At 37.7% G+C, this 19,063-nt stretch overlaps 1 protein-coding gene across 5 annotated transcripts in view; it reads right to left on the bottom strand.

Moving 5' to 3' along the window:
• Positions 1-10,219, bottom strand: part of LOC113826701 (protein tramtrack, beta isoform) — a 126,656-nt gene extending 116,437 nt beyond the window's left edge. The window contains exon 1 of one of the 5 annotated variants that reach the window (XM_070132899.1): positions 6,933-10,219. Coding sequence is in view for 4 of the 5 variants with exons in the window: in XM_070132902.1 (XP_069989003.1) it covers positions 5,995-6,010 (16 nt within the window). In the remaining variant the exon portion in view is untranslated. Of the gene's footprint in view, positions 1-5,994; positions 6,127-6,932 lie in introns of those variants that run through there. The other 4 variants (XM_070132902.1, XM_070132901.1, XM_070132900.1 and 1 more) reach the window with 4 other exon arrangements.
• Positions 10,220-19,063: the final 8,844 nt, after the last annotated feature.

Raw genomic sequence — 19,063 nt, 5'->3', positions numbered from 1 at the left:
TACAAAAATACCAAGCATCAACAAAAATACCAGTGGTCTTTGTAAATGTCCTAATCGATAACCCCTTGTACCCCCAAGGGATTCATACAACAAGCTTTATGTAATCCCTAGCCAGGGGGCTCCACAAACTGGACCCCCATGGTCATTATACAATAGATCAGAACCATATACCCAACTTAAGTGCCAAGCCAGGATAAGGGACCCAAAATGTATAGGGTATACAATTTCAATAGAACAAATAGAATTTAAACATTCCCTCAGTATAAATTACAGATCAATACATTTGCCAGTAATTCTTTCAAAGACAAACACATTTACTTTCTGTTGAAAATACTATTTTATAAAAGAAATATGTGTACTATAAATATATAGTGATTTTGATTGGTGCAATACCAGATACAGTCAACAATCTTGATTTGATAGTCCTGATAGCAAGAGAACGCATGAGGTATATCAGGGAAATTATGAGGTAAAACAGCCTTAAAGAGAATCAATTTACAACAAATATAAGTAAAAATCAGGTAAAGGTTTACAACAGGACCCAGCTCCAACCAACAATGTTGGGAGATCCCATGGGGGATTGGGGGGTATTTTAAAGGGCATATTTAGGGGATCGTCTACCAATTTTTATGCTAAAACAATCCATTTTACTGATTTTGAGTTATATGCATTTCAAAGAGTTTCAACACCTCCAAATCTCCCCTGTAAATTTTTAAGGTCCCTCCCACAATTATTAAGATGGTAGCAGCCATTTTCAATGTCCATCAAAATATGATTTTATTGTGATGGAACGGATATATGATTAAAAAATAAGATTATTTTCAGAAAGCTTATAAAATTTTACATAATATGAGACCAACGTTAATTTTTTCGGAATAATCTAGAAAATCTGGGAAGTGTTCCAAAAATAATAACAAAGAATTTTTGTATACAAATTATTAAGAATATGCCGTATTTTAGTGTTTTATGTTTGGATCATATTTTGTCAGTTTCATCCTTCAGCAAAACGTTTGAACATACCCCAAAAATGGGGGTAGGTTTGCCAAATGATCCAGATCACCACCATAATTTAATGGAATGTTAGTTAGACTATGACCTAACTCTAAAATGGTCAATCTACCTTCAAAATAGGCCCAAGTCAGTGGACCCTGCCACCACATTACAATGTTTGAACAACCTTATTATACTCTGGGAATTTCTGCAAGACTTCAGAACACACATAGATGACATGATTTTGTTCTCAGAAGAATATTCTTCTACCTATTATTGTCCACACACAAAAAAAAGTGATGGGGGAAAAAAAAAAAAAATCAACCACCAGTATTTCGAAAGTATACTTACTTTGGCTTCAAATGCTCTAACAAATGCAAATTTAGTCCAAATTAACATATAATGGATCATTTCATAGAAAAATAAAATATCCAGGGAATGTGTGATTCCCCACCCCCCCCTGCTATTTTGGATTCCTAAAAATTGTCTAAGTAAAATATTCCCCACAAGAAAAAAAGTCGAAATTGAAAAAAGTGTCACACATTCTTAGATATTGGATGAATCTGTAAAAGATAAAGAAAGGAAAAGAAAAGAAAAGAAAAAAGAGAATGCCTGTGTAATTTTTTTGCACTTTTTAAAAAGAAATTTTGTTGTTTGGTCAATTTTCATTTCTCTTAATTTTTTTTTTAAAGATAACTCAAACAGTTTTCAAGCGATTGAAATAATAAAAAAAAAAATAATAATAAATAAATAAATAACAAATATCTGAGATATCCATAGGGTTTAGATAAAAGGGTGTCATGTCATGGATTTTGGGACGGATTAGTCAAAAATGAGTAATGGTCAGTTGCATATTCATATATGAGTGTACTGGTTAATGGTTAAAAGCAAAATAAATGTGCTAGACATCTAAGGTCATATAGCACTATAGGAACGTATAGTAAAGGGGGATGTCAGGTGATAGTTGCTATGTGTCAACTATCTAGAGTAGTGTTGAAAGGTTGAAGATGGGGGAAAAGGTTATGGTGGTTTAGGTAAGGGAGTTAGATCAAGTGAAGGATATTTATGCGTCTGAGGAAGGAGAACAGGTTGTCAAGGCAGATTCTCTAAGGATGTCTATGTTGGGAGGTCGAAGTTGGGTAAGGGTTGATGAGGGAAAGGGTTATGGTGGTTTAGGTAAGGGAGTTAGATCAAGTGAAGGATATTAAGGTGTTTTATGATGGATACGTATAGATGAGATATAAAGGGAGTGTCGGGAAGAGATAAAATGGTAATTGGGAATTGGAATAGGAGGATGTGTGAGGAAAGTCTCTTGGAGGCAGATAATTGATGGATTATAAGAAGCAAGGATATGACATAGGTCTGGTCTGTGAGAACGGAAACCATGAGTGATTCCTGTGTGTATCCGGGAGGGAGTGGAAAGGATAGAGGGGATGGAGGGAGGGAGAATGTGCGTAAAGTTGGGGGTGAAGGGGGTAGGTTGTGTTGGGAGGGAGTAGGAGGAAGTGGTGTGGGGGGAGTATTAGTGGTAGGAGGATGGATATCAGAAGGATGGATAGTTGGAGTTGAAGGTGATGTGTTGTCTTGGGAGGGATTAGGAGGAAGGGGTGTAGGGGTGCTATGAGCAAGAGGGGGATCGATATTAGGATGGGTATCGGGAGGGTGGATATCGGTGGTGCACGGAATTGAGGGGGTTAGGTTGTGTTGAGAGGGCGTAGGAGGAAGGGGTGTAGGGTAAATATGAGTAGGAGGGGAATGAATATCGGCAATCACTTCAAGTGTGGAAGAAGCATGAGTTATGGGATCTTGTGTCTCAGGCACTTAGCTTTGAATGTCGTTCATAGTTTTGGCAGTGGAGTTGGTTGGAGAGTTTTGTGGAACAAAGGTTTTCTTATGAGGGGGGGAAGAGGAGACTGGTGTCTCAGGAATAAAGGTAAAGGTAGGTGGAGGTGATTGTGCTGTAGGGGAAGAAGGGTTAGAACGTTTAGTCTGTCTACTGCGGGTAGTGCGGGGAGGGAGAGGGGATGACTTTGGGGCTGTAGTTGAGACTGGGGTGTCTGGATTTAGAGTGGCAAATGGTTAATGGTTAAAATAAATGTGCTAGACATCTAAGGTCATATAGCACTATAGGAAGGTATAGTAAACGGGGATGTCAGGTGATAGTTGCGATGTGCCAACTATCTAGAGTAGTGTTGAAAGGTTGAAGATGGGGGAAAAGGTTATGGAGGTTTAGGTAAGGGAGTTAGATCAAGTGAAGGATATCTATGCGTCTGAGGAAGGAGAACAGGCTGTCAAGGCAGATTCTGTAAGGATGTCTATGTTGGGAGGTCGGTGAAGGGAGGATAGGTGTGGAAAAGCAGAGGTATGTGCTGTATTAAAGCGTGGACAGGACAAGGGAATGTGTAGAACTGAAAAAGGGACGTTACAAAGAGGAAGATGAATTATAAGAAGCAAGGATATGACATAGGTCTGGTCTATGAGAACGGAAACCGCGAATATTCCAATGTAGGAGAGCTATATCTAAGTTGATTTATGAGTGATAACGTATACAGTACGTGTTGGGGAATTTGAAGGGGAAGGAGCTAGGGGGTGTAAAGGAGGGGTATTAGGAGGTAGGGAATCTGGGGAAGGGCACTGTTGTGACATGAGTGATTCCTGTGTGTATCCGGGAGGGAGTGGAAAGGATATAGGGGATGGAGGGAGGGAGAATGTGCATATAATTGGGGTTGAAAGGGGTGGGTTGTGTTGGGAGGGAGTAGGAGGAAGTGGTGCGGGGGGGAATATTAGTGATAAGAGGATGGATATCAGAAGGATGGATAGTTTGAGTTGGAGGGGATGTGTTGTCTTGGGAGGGATTAGGAGGAAGGGGTGTAGGGGTCTATGAGTAAGAGTGGGATGGATATCTGGAGGATGGATATCGGAGGTGGACGGAATTGAGGGGATTAGGTTGTATTGAGAGGGAGTAGGAGGAAGGGGTGTAAGGGGAATATTAGTAGGAGGGGCAACCACTTCAAGTGTGGAAGGAGCATGAGTTATGGGATCTTGTGTCTTAAGCATAAAACTTTGAATGTCATCCATTGTTTCTGCAGTGGAGTTGGTTGGAGAGTTTTGTGGGATAAAGGAATTCTTATGAGGGGGGAAGAGGAGACTGGTGTCTCAGGAATAAAGGTAAAGGTAGGTGGAGGTGATTGTGCTGTAGGGGAAGAAGGGTTAGAACGTTTAGTCTGTCTACTGCAAGTAGTACGGGGAGGGAGAGGGGATGGTGTTGGGGTTGTAGTTGAGATTTGGGTGTCTGGATTTAGAGTGGCAAAAGAATTGGTCTGAGGGAGGTAGAATGTAGAAGTGGTTGGGGCTGTAGTTGAGATTGGAGCTGTGGTTGAGATTGGGGTGTCTAGGTTTAGAGTGGCAAAAGAATTAGTCTGAGGGAGGTAGAACGTAGAAGTGGTTGAGATTGGGGTGTCTGGATTTAGAGTGGCAAAAGAATTGGTCTGAGGGAGGTAGAATGTAGAAGTGGAAATGGGGACATCTTGGGGTGGAGGGGGAGGGGCTGAGTGAACAATGTTACTAGAGTATGGAGTATGAGAGAAACCTTATCGACGTGCTTCCTGTCTGGCTTCATATAAAGTGAGACCATTTTTGTATCTGAGAGCTGCTACCTCAGATTCAAACTTGTAAGTGGGACAGCCTCTATAAAATACATTACGGGGGTTGCCGCAGTTAGCACATGTACGTGTTTGTGCTGAGCAGTCTGGTTGGTTATGACCAGGTTGGGCACATATGGGGCATCAGTCTGTGGAACGGCAGTATTTGGCAGGATGTCCAAAGCGCCAACATTGACGGGGAGGGGGTTGGTATGGTTGAACAGGGTGGGATTGTCCACCAATGTAGATACGTATGGGAAGGTCATGTGTACAGAAGGTAATTTTGGAAATGTTGGTCGGATTCTTTCGTAGACCTCTAGGAGGAATGATGTAGCAATGTACTGATTTCACATCTTGGTCTTTGAGGCATCCTAATAAGTCTTCTTCACATTCTGACCAATCTTTGGTATCGACTAGGCAGTTTGCTGGAGAGAGAGACAGTTCCGGTACAAGTATTAAGGGTTGGATGAGGTTCTGCAGGAATGGGGTTGCCAGAATGATCAGTTAAATTTGATAGTGCTACAGATTCAGTTTCTGATCTGACTGTTACAAGACAGGAGCAATCGCATTTGGTATAGAAAGGGACTCTGCCCCCTTGTTTTTGGAGGCATTGTTGAAAGAGAAGAGTGTTGCCTGAGTAAGGAGCTGTAGAAGGGATCACAAAAAATCGGTCCCATTTAGCTGGGCTAAACAGAGTATTTACAATATCTGTAGGGTTGGTGGTGGTGCATGGTCGGAGACGTGTGGAAGAGGGAGTTTTACGGAGTGATGGAGATTAAGGCTGTAAGGTAGTAATAAGGGAGGATGGGGTGCTTGATGAAGGTTGTGGAAGGGGAAAAGACCATGCAAAATTAGTTGAGTTAAGGGCTGAGGCCCTAGGCAGGGGAGATCCCTGCATTGAGTCTCAGTCTTCGTCTGCTATACCCCCCCATGACAACAACAGGCAAGGGATTGGGGGGGCTTATATGAGTGTAGAGTTACCCACATAAATATATAAACCCGCAGAGAAAAATTTAGGCAGTGAGCGAGGCCAGAACCCCTTTCTACACTTGCTTTACAAGAGTGAAAATAATGCATTGTTTAATGACGTTACCAATTGACCTGGATCACAGGAAGAAAAGTGTCTTACTATAACAGTTTCTTCCCAAAGTGAAAGATGTATGATATTGAAAATGAAGAAATATAAAAAGTCATTATAACTTCAAATTTCTTTCCCATAAATTAAAGCAGATATGATTCAAATTTGACATATTCATTATACAAGTATGTTTACGGTTCAATGATAATAGATGAACAGTTACAAGTCTGCATCTCTAAAAATAAACATGCAACGAATAGATATTTACATGGGCAGGGCACTCACCCGTGTTAATGGCCATCTCAGAGGGACCCACGCTCCAGAGGTCCAAGCGTCGCCACCGCTTTAGACTTTTCTGATTGCGATAATTTTACTTATGCATTTTCATTTGAAACTTACACCAATTTTACATAACATATAAATCTAAATAAAGTGTATGATATAATATATTCGTGTAAACTGTTAAGATAGGCCTACAAATATCTAATACCTATCATTACAATGCAAATATTACAATGCTTCTCCACGATAAGCGAAGATAAGCCATTTGTATTTCAAAATATTTTTGATATATCAACATATTCTTAACGGTTACTTCTAAAACGTTTATCGCTTGTTTCGAGACGGAATTACGTGGTCATATAATGCGGAAAAAGAGTAAGCTGGAATAGGAAAAAAAAAAATAATAATAATAAATGTATAAAAAAAAATAATCATTAAGGATCTAATAGGTATATGCACATATACTCATAAACCAGTGCAAGTACATGTACCTTTGCAGATCTTAATATGTTTATACACATGTACATGAATGTGCATACATGACCTTAATATGTTTATACACATGTACATGAATGTGCATACGAGAAAACATTAATTTAAGAGGTATAATCATGAAACAACCAATTTTATTTAATGGTCATATCTTGGGTCTGGTTTGCCCCTATTCTCCGAAGTCCTTTGTTCGTTTATTTCTATAACTGAAAAAGAAACGATAGGTGTTTCTACAGTAATGAAAAGGTAAAGACCCATAAATAAAAAAATATATAAAAAATGAACAAATATCCAACTTTTTGTTTGCTTGTTTTTCAATTTTTCTTTTTTTGGCACTGTGGCAGATCCCTTGTCCAGAGTCCTTATCCAATTAAAATTTTGAATTTATCTTTGGAAACCTTGTGAAAAGCACAGACAACTATGTATTGGAGTTTTTCAATTTTGCTTACTTTTTTAACCCACTAGCACTGGTATATTTTGCAGCCGAAAATAGAAGTTTCCGGGCAGCTACAAAATCGGTGTGCGGCTCGCTGCTGTGTTGAAGCGTGAGCCCAGATACCGTGTCACACTGGCGGGATGCCCGGCAATCTTTATTTTTTTTGGGACACCTGTTGTAAATAGTTTAAGACTATAAATTTTTGAAAATTGAAGAAAATATGAAAAAATATTTTTTTTTTACATTTTCTTCTGAGGAAACTAAATCAAATAAAAAAAGCATATATAGATGTCTTAGGAATCCATTAATGTTCATTCACATTTTCTTCAAGACATAATTCATGATCCTTTGGGACAACTGCACAGACATAAAAAAAATAATAACAACAATAAATAAAATAAATAAATAAATAAAAAAATATAAAAATATAAAAAAATAAATGCTTTTTTGGGCGGGGGCCATTATCGCCCATGAGGGAATCCCCGTAAATTTGGCATCATATGTATAATATCAAAATACATCAAATTGAGTGGGCTGCGGCCTGTGGGTTGGCGGAGTCCAGGGCAGCCCCGCCAGCCGATTTTGTAGCCGGCCGGAATCTTTTAATTTTGGCTTCAAAATATACTGGCATTAAAGGGTTAAGACTTTTTTTTTTTTTTTTTTTTTTTTTTTAATATTCACCAATATGACGCCCAACCCCCCATTTAGGGATGGCCCCCTTTAAGGCAATGGTAACTGACTGTTGGTAAATATATTACAATCGCATATTAGTGGATCCAACCCCTAGACCCCCCTCAGTCACTGTACTTCCCTACTGGGGGCTCCACCCCCTGGACCCCTTTCCGTTGCTGTTTCTCTATTGGGGGCTCCACCCCCTGGATCACTGTAGTCACAATATAATGATTTCAACACTGTAGTCACAATACAATAATTTTAAAACACTGAACACACCATGACATGCAAAGGTTAATAAGTTTCACTGAATTTTCACTATACTGGCTAAAAAAGGCCCATTTCCAGGATCACACTCAACACAAAACATACTAGTGACTGTCAAAGAATATGGCTAATCTTTATGGTGTGGATGCATTAAGGTAGGGTAAATTGAATCTGATATTCTTGTGAAGAAAACAAGTAACAATAGTTGGTACAAGAAATAATCTGTAGGCACAAAATGTTACACCACAAATAAAGAAAAAAATTACAGAAAGTGTCAGACTCAGTCAAAGACCACTAGGTGCTCCTGAGTTTCAGATCTATCTTGTCGCACATATCGAGGTAAGGATAATGTTTCCTGAGGGATGTTGAGGACAGAGCACCCCCATCAACCCTCCCCTCGGGCAGTACCCGCAAGGCAAACCCAGTTACAGCAACATGAATCTGGTGAGTGTGTCCACACTGTAAAGAATTACCAAGAATAGTTAAGGAACTATTAAAAATCCTGGTTAGGAAAAAATGCAAGTGCAACAAATTGTATCAACCAAAAATCCGAAATAATTCAGATTAAAACATAAATACACAAGATGCCCAAATATAGTAGAACAGAGGGGTAGAAATACGAAATAACTAATTTTCATAAATCTGAGACTGCGGAGTAAACACGGAGTGAAGCCAAAAATTACTTCTTAGCTTGAAGTGTAAATACTTTTTATAACCACACTATGTGAATGCACTTGATTTTTTCACTTTAAGGGTGTTCATTATATCATACAGAAAAGGAATATAAATCTTTCTTTAAGATATAGAGTGCCTTGATATCTTCCAGTTTAACCAATTTTTCTTTTACAAATAATTTTCTCATTGTAAACTGCATACCTTTATGTAGCCCAAACACTGAACTTTTTATCACTTCTGTCTCCTGTCTGCATTACTTGGTTTTAATCACTTCTTTTAGCATTTCAAATTTTTGTGCTTAAATCTTGGCTTGGATTTTTATGTTACTTGTAGTGCCGCGAGTAGATAGTGGGAAATAGCACCACCATCGTATAGAGCGGAAAAAATGGAATAGGATAAAACATAGTCTAAGCTGCAGTGGCTTCATAGTCACCCCTAAATGATGAAAATATAATTCACTATCACCATTTAGATTCTATGTCTCACTTCTTGTTTACTGACAGCTTAACTCATTATCTATGTTATTATATTTCATTTACGTGTTTTAAGATTTATCTATACACTTATTTAGAATTATATGCGCATTGAGCGTTTCATAATTTCCTTCACCAGCCACCAAGTTTGACTATACAGTGCTAATGAAGAAATCCCTGGTTAATATCCGATCCCAAATACCGAAAAAAGTTATTAATATCAAAGCAATCCAGACGGTAGAGAGCGAATAAAAGTTTGATGTTTCTGGATATAAAGGTATTTGGTTTACTATTTTCTTGTGTGAACACAGCTCTATCTTCCTGGTCACAGCAACTTAAATTGTTAGAATAGGCTGGTTTATTGGTTAGTACTTTTTTGGGGGGGTTGGAATGTTTGCCACAAGGTGGGTTGGGTTACTGTAGAGTTTTTGAACTTTGAGTTTCATTGGCCAATTTTAAGCATTTTTGTGCTAGTTTTATGCATTTTTGTTCGTTACTCTTCTTATTCTAGGGACCATCTTTTTTACTTGCCAATTTTGTTGAAACTCACTTTGAATTTAGACCGTAGCCTGATTCCTGTGTTCAATTTTTTTTAAAGCACCCCAACACTCCTTCAATAATGATAAAACATTCATTCAATTTGATTTGATTTATGGACAGAACTATCCTATAGGTACCACTAGCTTGAGAGGGTTTTTCAATTTTGGCATCATATTTTTTGGTGAATATTTGAAGTAGGCAACTTCAAGAAAAATATAGCTTTTTTTTTTTTTTTTTATATATACATTTCTCACATTTACATGAAGCACATGCCAAAATTGCAAAAACCATCTTGAACAAGATGTAGGTATTTTACTTTTCTGCAAAATGAGCCATAATATATTAATTTTGGACATAATCTGCACCCTTGAGGATTTGCCATCCCCTCCCCTAAGGGTGGAGTTTTGAGATATCAACATTTTGTTTCTCTCATCTTTTCATGATTATGGAATTAACAAAACAATATAAAAGTAGTCTTCCTACACCATAATCTTCTATAATCTACCTGCATTCTGAAGTCTTGCGGACATTACCAGCACATAACAGTTTCTTAAAATCTTACGTATAGTGACGTAGGGTGACAGTGATTTGGGGTGTCTATAGGCCGAGATTGACCAATTTAAAAAAAAATTCTCAAAAAAAAAAAAAAAAAAAAAAAAAAAAAAAAACAATAAAAATTCATAAAGCCATTCTGAGGTCATATCTGAACAGAACAATCTTCCTACTATAATATGCAGACACCAACTTTTAGAAGTCAACATTATCTTTTCTTGGTGAATATTTTACAAAGGCGACCTATTTAACACCCCAAAGGAGTTTTTTGAAATATATCAATTTTATAAGAAGTACAAGAAAATATTGCAAATATATTAAAATCGGTCTGAAAATGCGTGTGCTACAGGTATAAATGTGAAGGACCAAAATATCACAGATAGCAAATCCTGTATGAAATACTTGTATATGATGTAATCATCTATTATTTACTTTAATTGTTGCTCTAATGGGGTTTTACAGCATATAACACTGGTCAAATAAATTATCATTCTCGAGGCCACCAAATATCACAGTCCACCCTTCGTGAGCGCCACCGGGCACTCAAGCAGGGAAGACTGGTGTGTATTTCACCTCATCGTCGCTGTGTTGTACTCAATGGGGTGACACACCTAACTTTCACACAAACACTCTAGTGAAATAATGATATACAAGTTCAGGGGGTTGTAAAAATTTGTATATAAGGTATTTAAGGATATTCAGATCATTTCAGTGTATCCCATGTCCTTTCGTTTATTTATATTGTTACTTCCACTTGTTTGTTGACTGTTTTTTTTAATTTTGTTTGTTTGTGTTGTCTGATATATCTTAAAGTTATGAACACATTTTAATGAGATTTTTACCAGAGGTGTGTTTTAACCTAACTTAGAAGCCAATGTCACTTTGGTGGTGATGTGGACCATGGTTCGGATACAGGATTTTTTTTCTGACGTTTAAAACAATGATATAGACAATTAAATATTTCCTTACCTTGAACTTTGATCACTACTCACTGCGCCTGACACCAATACAATAGACCAAATCCTAACTATACCCCGTAAACAAACCAAGAAACCACAATTGCGCACCATTACCGCAAACAAGAAAACAACACTCAATCTCTCACCAACCTAACGTTCTGTTATATAAACTCACAAAATCCGGCAATCGATCAACGGGAGCTCCCAACCCAGGTCACCACCTTCTATCCAACGCTGGACCGCTCTTCCGCCCATCACCATTCGCCAGTCTCTTGGTGTTCCCGTTTTCTATGCCACATCCCTTATCAAACACTCACTGTTTTCTTTAACACGTAGCCCAACAATTACAAATCATTACAAGTCCCCCTCAAAAGCTACCACTTTCCTTTCAGTCATACGACATTTTCCAATTCAAAAAGTTATGGATAGATTTTCATAAACTTTTTACCCGAGGTGTGTCTTAGCTTAACTTATATTCCATAAAATTTTGGTGGTGATCCAGATCATTTGGCAATCCTACCCCCCCTATTTTACTCAAAGATCAAACTAACTATACAAGATAAAAACATTCAAAAAATAAAATATTCCATATCATGTTTATTTATTTGTATGAAAAATTTCATTGTTATTGTTTTTCTGACACTTGCCAGATTTTTAAAATCGTACCGAAAAAATGAAGGTTGGTCTCATCTTACATGAAATCTAATAAGCTATCAGAAAATAATTTTATTTTTTAACTTTCTCTAATCATTACGTCACAATTGCCAATTTTCTAAGATAAGGTGAAAAAATTATTTCGGTTGACATCAAAAAGGACTTGCTACCACCTAAAAAACAGTGGTCAGGTCTTGAAATTTTCAGGGGAGAAGCAGAGGCCCTGGACCTCCTTGGAAATGCATCTAACTCAATTTCAGCAAGAAGAGTGAAAAATGCCGAAAAAAGACCAGATGGTCCCCTTAAGCCTATTTTACCACATAATTTCCCTGATATACTTCATGCACTCCCCTGCTATCGAGACTACCAAATCGAGATCGCCAATGGAGAAATTGTACTTGCTCTCCTCAACGATTCATTTGCAGAAGAAACACCACCAAGAATCGATGAAATCATCGGATATCTTGCAGATATACATCAATTTTTATTCCAACTTAGTCTCTGGCAGGGGGCATCACTATCAGTGACAATTACCCCTTTTAAACTCCCTGCCTTGAGCGAAATTGATCAAACACCCACCCCCAAAACCCCAAATTCCACGCGGAATCCCCTGATTCCCCATGGGATCCTGTAAGATTGTTGACTGGAGTATACAGGACTTTGTCTTCAATGGGTGCAGTCATGTTGGAAATAATTACCAAAAGATATACCATCTTCTACCAAACTCATTCCTGCACTCTCTAAGTTTTCATGTATTACTATGCTCTTGTGAAAATGATATTTGGCTAACTATCAGTGTCTGCTGTTCCACATTCATGCTTTCAAAAGCCTTTATTAATGTTGTTATACCTTATTTTTGTATTTTAAGATTTATTATACAGTTTTTTACAGGAATTGGTCTGAAGAACCTTCTGTGCATGCGCATTTTTGTGTTTCTGGCCACCAGGTTTGACAAGTGGATACTCGCCATTCTGTGACAGAAGGCCAGCGAGAAATGTCTTGTTTTCAGTGTTGCATTGATTCTAGGTTATTCTTAATACTATACAATGGCAACAAGGAAGAAATAGACCTTAATAACTATCAAAGTTCAATTTCTGAGCCCAACTAGTACCCCAAATGCAGAATAATGTGATTAAACACGAAGCGATCCACACAATAGACGGACTGAAAGAAGCAAAGGAAAGTTAGACAGTTTGTCATTCGATATATAAAGGTATTTGGTTTATTGTTTACAGTATGGATGTAACTATCTTGCCATAAATACCGAGGTGAAGAGAATGTGTCTCGGGTAATGTAGGGGGCATCAACCCTCCCCATCGGGCAGTGCCCAAAATTGCCAGGTTAGGTTGGGTTATGGGTTAGGACTTTTTTGGTTGGAAGGTGTTAAATCCTGTAGATTTTGCAGAAAGATGGATTGGATTCCTATAGTTTTTTTCAAATTTTGGTGTGTCACTGGTTAGCCTTCTAAATGTGGCAGGTTTGTCCGTTGAGTTTAATTAGCCAATTTTTAGTGTGTATTGTGCTAGTTTTACACATTTTTGTTTGCTATTCTTCTTATTTAAATCTGTTTTACTCCATTATTTCCCTGATATACTGATATACCTCCTCTGTTATCAGAACTTAACCCATTACTGCCGCTATATTTTGAAGCCAAAAATAAAACTTCCGGGTGGCTAGAAAATCAGTGCACGGGGCTGGCCCGGACTCTGCCCACTCGCGCCAGCTATGCCCCAGTGCTGAATTGGAGCGCGAGCCCCGATACAGCGTCACACTGGTGGGACGCCAGTGTGACGCTGCATCGGGGTGTCTCATGTATGGGACACTTGTCATAAGTGGGTCATTACCATCGTAAAGGGCACCTAAAAGTCAGATTTTTGAACATCGGATATATAAGCGAGATACTAATTATTTCATATTGATGATGATAGTACTCAGTAATACCTGCTCTGAAATAAAAACTATATGGAATTTTGAGCTTGTTTATCAGCGCAGTCTTTGTCTAGAATTGATAAAGCTATCGCACCTATTCCGTGCATTTACATTAAAAAATGTTACGTTTAGACGTTACCATAGGTCTTAGATACCATAAATTCGCAAATATCCAATCACACCTAGGCATTTGCATGATTTTATGCACTTCTTAGTAAAGATAATGGGTGCAAATGGCTAATCATTTTCCATTGCAATCTTTTACTACTGACGATTATCAAAGAAAAAACAAATATTTTAAGAAAGAAAGAAAGAAAGAAAGAAAGAAAGAAAGAAAGAAAGAAAGAAAGAAAGAAAGAAAGAAAGAAAGAAAGAAAGAAAGAGAGAAAGAAAGAAAGAAAGAAAGAAAGAAAGAAAAAGAAAGAAAGAAAGAAAAAAAAGGATCTTATCTGGTTTAGACTAGTTTAGACTCTTTGGTTCAATGCATTTATTTAACTTTTCAGACAAAAAATTCTACTTTCACATCCAACAAACAAAAAAATTACATACCTTTATAGGAAAGCGTCCCTACAGAAAATTATAATTCCGCTCGACTTGGTAATCATTGCATTGCAAAGTACACTAAATAAGCTTTTTTCTTTTTTTTTTATAACATTTTCAAATTTAGAGAAAAATAAAAGAGAGAACGAACTTTGGCAAGCTGCCAAAATATAATACGCTGTATCTCCGTTCTTTGTTTATATTACCTTTCGTACCTTATCATGCTCATCATTTTTGTGCGAATCAAATGCAGTTTGTTGCTTTTGCTAGAGCCTTGGATCCCTGTGGCCGTGTAAATTGCAGATTTCTGAATTTTGGCCTCAATCAAAAAATGTAATTTTTTTAAATGCTGAAAAGACATTCCAAAAATAGTACTCTATGTCAACCAGTCCCCGCCCAAAATTAAAAGGAAATGAAAAAATTGGTGATTTCCATGGCCTTAGGTTAGGATAGATCTAATACATGAATTTTTGGGGGACTGTTCAGGATAAAAACTGTGGGCGTGATGATGTACGTTTTTTTTTTTTTTCTTCTTTTTACCTTTTGGGGGCATCCCCCCCCATGGGGGTGCAAGGTCAAAATTATGTGATTCTATATTCCATATTAGGTAAATTTACAGCGGATAAATCAGGTTTACAGTAAAAAAAAAAAAAAGATATGGAATGGTTACCTTGACCTAAACTGAGACACTTTTCATCTATGGCAAAAGGTGCGCAAATCAAAAATTTAGAGTTACACGTCAGAGAAGAGAGAAGACCGACCCATCTTTTTCCAAGTCCCTCGCCATGTTGACATCGTGAATGTAAACAAAATTGTGACCAGTCAACTCATTCTTGCGCTCTGTTAAGTAGTTCATGTATTACTACTCCGTTGTCAAAACGTATTTGGCTAATTATCAGTGTCTGCTGTTCTATATATGCTTTCAAAGGCCTTTGTTAATGTTGTTATACCTCATTTTCATGTTTCAAGATTTATTAGACTGTGATTTAAGGAAATTGGCCAGAAGCACCTTCTGCACAGGTGCACTTTCGCGTTTCTGCCGCCAGGTTTGACAGGATAATTCCCAGGGCAGTCCGGTGACAAGAGACCGGCGAGAAATGTTTTGGTTTTGGTGTTACATCGATTCTAGGTTGTTCTTAAGACTATATAGTGGAAACGAAGAAGAAAAAGACCTTAATAACTATCGCAGTTCGATTTCTGAGGTCATCAAGTACCCCAAATCCCTCCCCCCCAAAAAAAATAAAAACAAAGCGATCCACGATCCACAATAGACCGACCGAAAGAAGCGAAGGAAAATTGACAGTTCGGTCTTTCGATATATAAAGGTATTTGGTTTATTGTTTACAGTATGGATATAGCTTTATCTTGCTGTACATACCGGCTTGCCCCCATCAACCCTCCCCTGCAGTGCCTGAAGGGCACACCTAGTCACGGCACCGTAAATTGCTAGGTTAGGTTGGGTTATGGGTTAGGACGTTTTTGGGGTCTGGAAGGTGTGAAATCCCATAGATTTTGCCGAAAGATGGATTGGATTCCCGTAGAGTTTTTCGAACTCTGGCGCGTCAGTGAGTAGACTTTCAAAGGTGGCGGACATGCCAGTAGAGTTTCATTAGCCGATTTATAGCGTTTTTTGTGCTAGTTTTACACGTTTCTGTTTGCTATTAACCTTATTTAAGGGGACCGTCCCAGATGGAGGGGGGGGGGGCAGGGGGTCAAATTGAGTTTGCTAGTGTATAGTATAGGTACATGGATGAGGAAACTACCAAACGAGTATTAAGCGCCTGCTATGGCTCGTTGTCTTGCAGCCGATGCAATAGTCCCTCAGTACCAGGAGAGGTACGTCGCTAATGAGCGCCCAGGTACACCTATATGGACTTTTGCTTGCGGCAATCGTACATACGGCATTCTATGACATTGCGCATAGATGTGAGTTTGTGAATGTTCAAGGAACACTTTTATACCAATATCAGGAAAAAATTATATCACCGTGATTTATGACGAAATATTTTGTGAAATATATCTAAAATAAATGTAAGTTTTGTGTCCTTTTACAACAAAATATGCTTCGATCGAGACTCCCTGGTAATATGTTTTAGTTTACAAAATAATATATCACATACGAAGCACTAATGGTTAAAAATAGCCTTGTCAGGAAGGATTGAAATATTTCCGTTACATTTCGCTCAACGGTCAGTACATCACAGCAGGGGGCAATTTGAATTGATTTGAAATTGGTAGTTACCGATGTAAAGACCAATTCTATACGAATGTTACCTAAATGTCAGATTTTTGAACTTCGGATGTATAAGTGAGATACAGATTACTTCATGTTGAAGATGATAGTACTCATTAATACCTGCTCTGAAATAAAAACTATATGGAATTTTGAGCTCGGTTGTATGCGTAGTCTTCGTCTGCTGTTCAAAAAGCTATCGCATCCGTTTCGTGCGTTCCCGATAAAAATGAATATGTTTAGACGTTACCGTAAGTCCTAGGCACCATAAATTGGCAAATATCCCAGAACATCTACGAGTCTGCATGATTTTATGCACTTCTTTGTAAAGATAATGGGTGCAAATGGCTAATCATAAACTATAAACTTGTTCTCCTTTGCAATCTGTTAATATTGACAATTATTGAAGAAAATGGTATGAGAGGGATAACTAATATATTTTATTATTTAGATATGAAAGTCAATGTAGGCCTACTAAATGATGATGATTAATCTTTTTAACTTTATGTGCGTGCGTTCACATACATATGATCCTCCTCAAAAATTATAAACACCATGTTGTATTCATGCCAGGAGTTTATAATTAGAATGATTTTGTACTAGTGTCGCCATCCACAGTTCTCCATTTCTTCAAAATAAAAAATAAAAATAAAAATAAAATGATAAAAAATAATAATAAAAAAAATAAAAAAAGGTTTTTATCTGGTTTAGATTAGTTGTCTCTATGGTAAAATGCATTTATTAAGCTTTTCACATGAAAATATCAACTTGTATGAACAACGAAAAAAAAAAAAAAAAAAAATACATACCTTTACAGAATAACGTCCCTATTGAAAATGAAAATTCCTATTGACTTGGTAATCATTGCATTGCAAAGTACACTAAATAAGCATTTTTTTTATATATAATATCATTAGATTCAGAGAAAAATAACAGAGATATTGAACTTTGGCAAGGCGCCAAAAACAAAACGCTGTAGCTCCGTTATCTTTTTCTTTAATCTCCGGTACGTCCCAACTCACGTAATTTTCATGCGATTCAAATGCAGTTTGTTGCTTTCACTAGAGCCTCGGCGTCCCAAGGCCGTGTAAATGGCCGATTTTCAAATTTTTGCCCTAATCAAAATATAATATTTCAATGCTGAAAAAAAAAAAAAAAATCAAAAACAGTTCTCTATGTCAAGCTGTCCCCCGCCTAAAAAAAAAAAAAAAAAAAGGAAATTCAAAAATCGGCCATTTACATGGCCTTAGGCTAGGGTTGATCTAACATAAGTATTTTTGGGGGAATATTCAGCAAAGAACTGTGATAGTTGGGATGTACTGAAAACAAACAAAAAAAAAACATTTTTTTTTTACTTTTTGGGGGGTGCCCCGCCTATGGGGGAGCAAGGTTAAAATTATATATATAACCGAGCGCAATTCTATACTCTATATCATGCAAAAAGAATCAATCAGTTATCTCTAACCAATATTTTTTTATGATGTAAAGAGTAGGGAAAGGTGGCCATTCTCCAGGACAGTCCCCTGTAATAACTATCGCAGTATGATTTCTGAGGCCATTAAGTACAGCTAATCCCGAAAAAAGCAATAAAAACGAAGCGATTCACGATCCACAATAGACCGACCGAAAGAAGCGAAGGAAAATTGATAGTTCGGTCTTTCGATATATGTAGGTATTTGGTTTATTGTTTCCGGTATGGATGTAGCTCTATCTTGCCGTACATACCGAGGTGAAGAGAATGTGTCCCGGGGGGTGTTGGGGGGTTTGCCCCCCATCAACCCTCCCCTCGGGCAGTGCCCGAAGGGCACGCCTAGTCACGGTCGAAATCTGGCGTATCGGTGCGTAGACTTTCAGAGGTGGCGGACATGTCTGTAGTTTCATTAGCCAATTTTTAGCGTTTTTTGTGCTAGTTTTACACGTTTCTGTTCGCAATTATTCTTATTTAAGCAGTTTTACGCCATAATTTCCCTGATATACTTCATGCCCTCCCCTGCTAACGGGACTTAACACATCAAGATCGTCGGCTGTGATTTCAACGGAAATGATCATCAGATTCATTCTCATCACATGAGAATAAATCTGATGATATAAATATTGTCTGGGAAGTCCCGATTGTCATAATCGAAAAATTAACCAGAATCTGAGCTTACCATGTGGTAGAACACATCATTCTATGCCAGTCTTCTTGTATATAATATTCTGTGCAAATTGATGATAATGGTGTTATAAGAGGGTATAAAGTCTATAATTTCCTGGAGCCGCAGTAACCTTCCCGTGGAGGTTGCTGCGGCAAATGACAAAAAGTCATTAAGACCGACGGGAAATCGGATGGATTTGTAGCAGGTGACATATGTGAGGGAAATCAAATGAGCCATTAGATTCATGTGTGAATGTGACATGAATATAGACACTCAATAGAACCAATCAGATATGGAATAAATCATCATGTGACAATAAAAGCTGCGCCTAGGAGAAACCTTTTGAAATTCAAATCAGTTCCATCATGGCTAGACAGTGTGCAGGTTTTGAGATTTCATCACAAAATATCTACAAAATAATGGAGTAAGCTTACTAAATCTACAAGATCACGATGTACTGCCAGTGGAAGTACAATGTCTGCCCTGTAAGACATCGTGTCATTACAGAAATG

This window comes from Penaeus vannamei, chromosome 18 (genome assembly GCF_042767895.1).
Source record: "Penaeus vannamei isolate JL-2024 chromosome 18, ASM4276789v1, whole genome shotgun sequence".
Classification (NCBI taxonomy): Eukaryota; Metazoa; Arthropoda; class Malacostraca; order Decapoda; family Penaeidae; genus Penaeus; species Penaeus vannamei.
The sequence above is the reverse complement of the archived record's forward strand: the minus strand, read 5'-3'. Positions and strand labels throughout refer to the sequence as shown.